Source organism: Egretta garzetta, unplaced genomic scaffold (genome assembly GCF_000687185.1).
Source record: "Egretta garzetta isolate BGI_Z169 unplaced genomic scaffold, ASM68718v1 scaffold2, whole genome shotgun sequence".
Classification (NCBI taxonomy): domain Eukaryota; kingdom Metazoa; phylum Chordata; class Aves; order Pelecaniformes; family Ardeidae; genus Egretta; species Egretta garzetta.
In genome coordinates this window covers 3,228,210-3,232,318 of record NW_009258894.1, presented here as the reverse complement: position 1 = coordinate 3,232,318, position 4,109 = coordinate 3,228,210, and the positions used below count along the sequence as shown (strand labels likewise).

General features: G+C 40.4%; 1 protein-coding gene across 1 annotated transcript in view; it reads left to right on the top strand.

Annotated features, from left to right (window-relative positions):
* The first annotated feature begins 1,180 nt into the window (after positions 1-1,180).
* The window catches only part of ATP6V1D (ATPase H+ transporting V1 subunit D), a 9,674-nt gene continuing 6,745 nt past the window's right edge, over positions 1,181-4,109 (top strand). The window contains exons 1-2 of the mRNA XM_009634175.2: positions 1,181-2,615; positions 3,763-3,842. Of these exons, the coding sequence (XP_009632470.1) occupies positions 2,511-2,615; positions 3,763-3,842 (185 nt within the window). The 5' untranslated portion in view covers positions 1,181-2,510. The remainder of the gene's footprint in view (positions 2,616-3,762; positions 3,843-4,109) is intronic.

The window sequence follows — 4,109 nt, the reverse complement described above, 5'->3', positions numbered from 1 at the left end:
CTTCCCATCTGGGCTCCGGCGCTGGAAGTGGTGTTGGCGATTGTGAACCTGCCGCTGCCGCGGGGGCTCTGCGCCCGCGAGGAGGGTCTCCCGCCGGGCTGTGGGTGGGCGGTTGAAGGCCGCAGTTAGAGCTTCTCTTCAGTTTCCCTTTCCAGGCTCAAAATGAGCTCTGTGAGCCGTCAGAGGGCCATTGCGGGGCCCAGTACCAAGCAGCCGGGCGGCTATTTAAAATCATGCAATTACACAAACCTTGATTTTAAAAAGAGCAGTTTGTGGAATGTATGCATAAGAAAAAATGCACAAATCGAACCACAGCTTCCCTTCACTTTTTAAAAGCCAATACTGCCGTACGAGAGGTTGGTCACAAAGTGTTAAAAAATAAGGAGGAAGTACAATGCGTAAAGTGCAGTGCACAGTCAAGTCATTTTCCAGATCCTGACAGCAAACAGTTTGTCATGAAATCAGATGTCTCCTGACAAGGTTTAGATAGTTGCCAAAGTGGGAACAAACACAAACGATTGAAACTGATCTACTAATAAACCCGCTGTTTTAATAATGCCGTTCAGTTTCTCTTCAGAACCCTCCAGGACAGAAAGACTTTGCCTTAAGGTGAAAGGCCGTTTCAAATCTTCTTGCATAAAATTGGGTTGATGCCTGGATGTAGTATTTATAAAGAGGTGCCTTGCAGGACAGAAAACCTCAAATGTAAAATAATAATTATTCTCATACGTGAGCTCAGGACATATGAAGTAACAGTTTATATGGAAGGATTAATACATTACATGGTAAAGGTTCTGTTTTGAAACTTAGGTCAGAAATAAATTATTGCATATACTAAGCCACTGGTCTCACTCCTGCTCTTCAACAGTCCTCTTTTCATTGACTTTACATGTCCAAGGAGGAGGCACTTTGGTCACTTTGAAAAGGTATCTGGTTTTGTGGGCTGAAGTGTCATTGTGGCAAGAAGGTGGTGATGTACGAAGGCTTAACATTTACGAGCCCCGCTTCAAATGAGGTAATAGACCAGTAATGTGGCTGATGTTTTGATAGGAATGTAAGGTAGGATGGTAAAATAAAGATGGCCTGCCTCTGCAACAATTTTTTTTTGTTAACTGACAACAGAATTTGACCAGGTTTGGGTTTTTTTTGTTTTGCTTTTTTATCTTTATGAAGCGGCTTGCTGGTATGAGCCTCCTCTGTGCTGGATGTGATCAATTACAGAAGCTGCTCAGTCTCCTTGACAGTAAACAAGACTTTGTTTAATGCACTCTCAGAGCCTGTGAAATCTTGCTTGAACTAGAAGGTCAGCCAGGCTCTGGCAGGTTGTGAACAAAGCAAACAAGCCAGTTCAAGGTGGTGACAGAGACCTGCTTGTTGTGAAAGTAAAGCTGCCTTTTTACCTTTTGACTTTGGGTTTTCTTTAATCATAAACATTCAGAAAGTATTTGTGCTTTTCCATTATGAGTATGTGGTAGATATTAACGGAGCTATTCTCATCACATGCCAGTAGGTGTGGAAAGTAATGGATTCCACTTCGTAGGTAGAATCTTAATTATACTTATTTTTTCCAGGGTCAGAGAGGAAGTGTATAAGGCTTCTCTGCACACAGAGTTGGCTTGAGTATTGTCCTTTGTGTGTAGTGGCTGAGTATACAAAGTGGTAGCTTAAGTTAGCGCAGCTTGCTGGTTTTGTGGTAGTAGAGCTCCTGCTATTCTAGTTAACTTAAATCAAAAAGATTCTTCAAATTGAAATACACTCCACAGCAGAGAGGGAAGCAAAGTTTGGATCCTTCTTCAGTTCCTAATTCCGTACAAGAAATGTGTAAGCGTGCTACTGGAAGTAAGGATATACAATGCTACAAGCTAGCTTGCTAATATCCCTTTTAAACTGATGCTACTTCTGATTGTCTTAAATAGCTTGTAAATCTCTCGTGCAGCATATAAAGGTATGGAATCATTGCACTTTTTAACTTTCTTTAGACCAGAATGTACAACTACTCTGTCTTGTTGCTCTGTAAGATCAGAATACAGCATCAACATATGTGATCACAGGAAGAATTTGCTGTGTTGTCTGATTTTGGGAAGATGACGTAGCCGTAAAAGAGCTTAAAAGCAGTACCGGTGTCACACTGACAGTGGGCTTTTGGGGTAGTTTGATTTCTGGTGCATTTCTGGTCCTTGTTAACTCATCAAGAAAAATGAAAACTCTTACTTCCTATTATGGAAGCGCTGAAAAATGACTCGCAAATTTTCCATGATCTTTGACTTTGCAGATGATAACCATGTAATTCTCATTGATGATGCAGATAAATATAATAAATTCCCATTTAAATGGGAATATGAAATTCTATGCTGAAGTGGCCATCCTGTTTTACTGCATTGATGTTTCTTGGTTGTTTCAAAATTTCAGTCATGTCCACATCAGAAAACTTCGCATAAGTTTTTTCTAATCCCTTCAGCTGATGCAGGACATTTTTATTTACTCCTCTGTTTAACAGGGCTCAGACCATCATGAAAGCTCGTTTGAAAGGAGCCCAAACAGGTCGTAACCTCTTGAAGAAAAAATCTGATGCTTTGACGCTTCGGTTCAGGCAGATCCTCAAGAAAATTATTGAGGTAGGTAAATTAGAATTTTTCTCACTTCATTTAAAACCTGTCTGTTCTGTCAGTTGTGCATTCCTGTTCTGCTAACTTCTTTAGGTAGGCTGGAATGTAGGACAACTTTGTGGATAACGTGGTTTTTGTAAGCGAGGGTACTGAGGACAGATGAGCAGAATGTTTTTCTGGCTGCAGTGATACAGAAATTTTGTAACAGTTAATATTCTTCACCTCTTTCCAACCAGGCCTAGGCTTTGCTTTCTTTTGTGTCCCAAGTTCCCCACCATCTTTTCTACATTACAGGGAATTTGCTCTGCTGCTGCCACATACTTTAGGAGTGGATTTAACATGTTCTGTAGCCCCATTTTGTTGCTCTGTCTATCTGGCTTGAGAGGATACTGCAGCTCTCTAATGTTTCTTGCATGACTAGGTACACTAGAAAGCAGAAGTTTTGTCCAGATGGAACTTGTTCCTTTATGAAGAAACATCGAGTCCTGCTTTTTTCCTCTCCACGTGAATGAAAAATCTGAAATATGCAGTAGAGCCTAATACAGCCTGTTCTGTTCTACCATACTGGATGGGTTTTAGTTGTACCGTTTTGGCTGCCACTGCTATGATATCCGTGGTTAGCAGCAGTGCTTTGTTACCAGGCTGTAGACGAGCTCTTGGCACTCTTGTTTCCTACAGACTGTCTAGTACAGAAAGACTCTTGCTTCTCAATAGCATGTTTTTTAGCTACAAGGGCTTCAAATGTGTAAAAACTGGGAAAAAATGGAGTAGGAGGAGAGTGGAGGTTCACAAAGCCACATATATCTGTATGTTGAAAACCAACGTCAAGCTGTCTCATAGCATTCAGTACAATATGAAGTTAAGAGTGATTTAACCCCCATGTAGTAGAATTTTATGGTTATTAAGACAAACAAGTCTTTCGCTGTTTCTGCGAGTCCTAAACTGGGTCAGTGAAACAGCTGGAATATTTCTTCTTTTGCTAGTCACCTGGGAATGACGATTTGAAGTTTGAGAGTAAGCTACACATACAGGACTTTATCACTCTCTTAAATTTCTCATTCTTCTCTTGATGCTGTTATTTATCCTGGAAAAGGAGTAATGGTGTGCCTTCTATTTGCTGCCTTTTGGTTTTTTTTGTTTTGTTTTTTTTTTACAGACTAAGATGCTGATGGGTGAGGTGATGAGAGAAGCTGCCTTTTCACTTGCTGAGGCAAAGTTTACAGCAGGAGATTTCAGGTGAGGATTGCTGATCTTGTGGATGTTCTACCCATGGGAAAGAGCGATCAACAGATTGTTGATGTCTCTTTTGGAAAAAAAGTAAAATTCTTAAATGCACTTTAAAAAGAAAAAAAAAACAGTGGACAATGTAAGACAGGATGAGCTGAATTCCATTAGGTAGAGGTGGGAGACATCACTGCAGGAGAGATAATTTGCATGATGAAAATGTATACTCCATTGGAAGCTAAACAAAGTGGAAAGATTAATAAAATTTATGTTCAGATC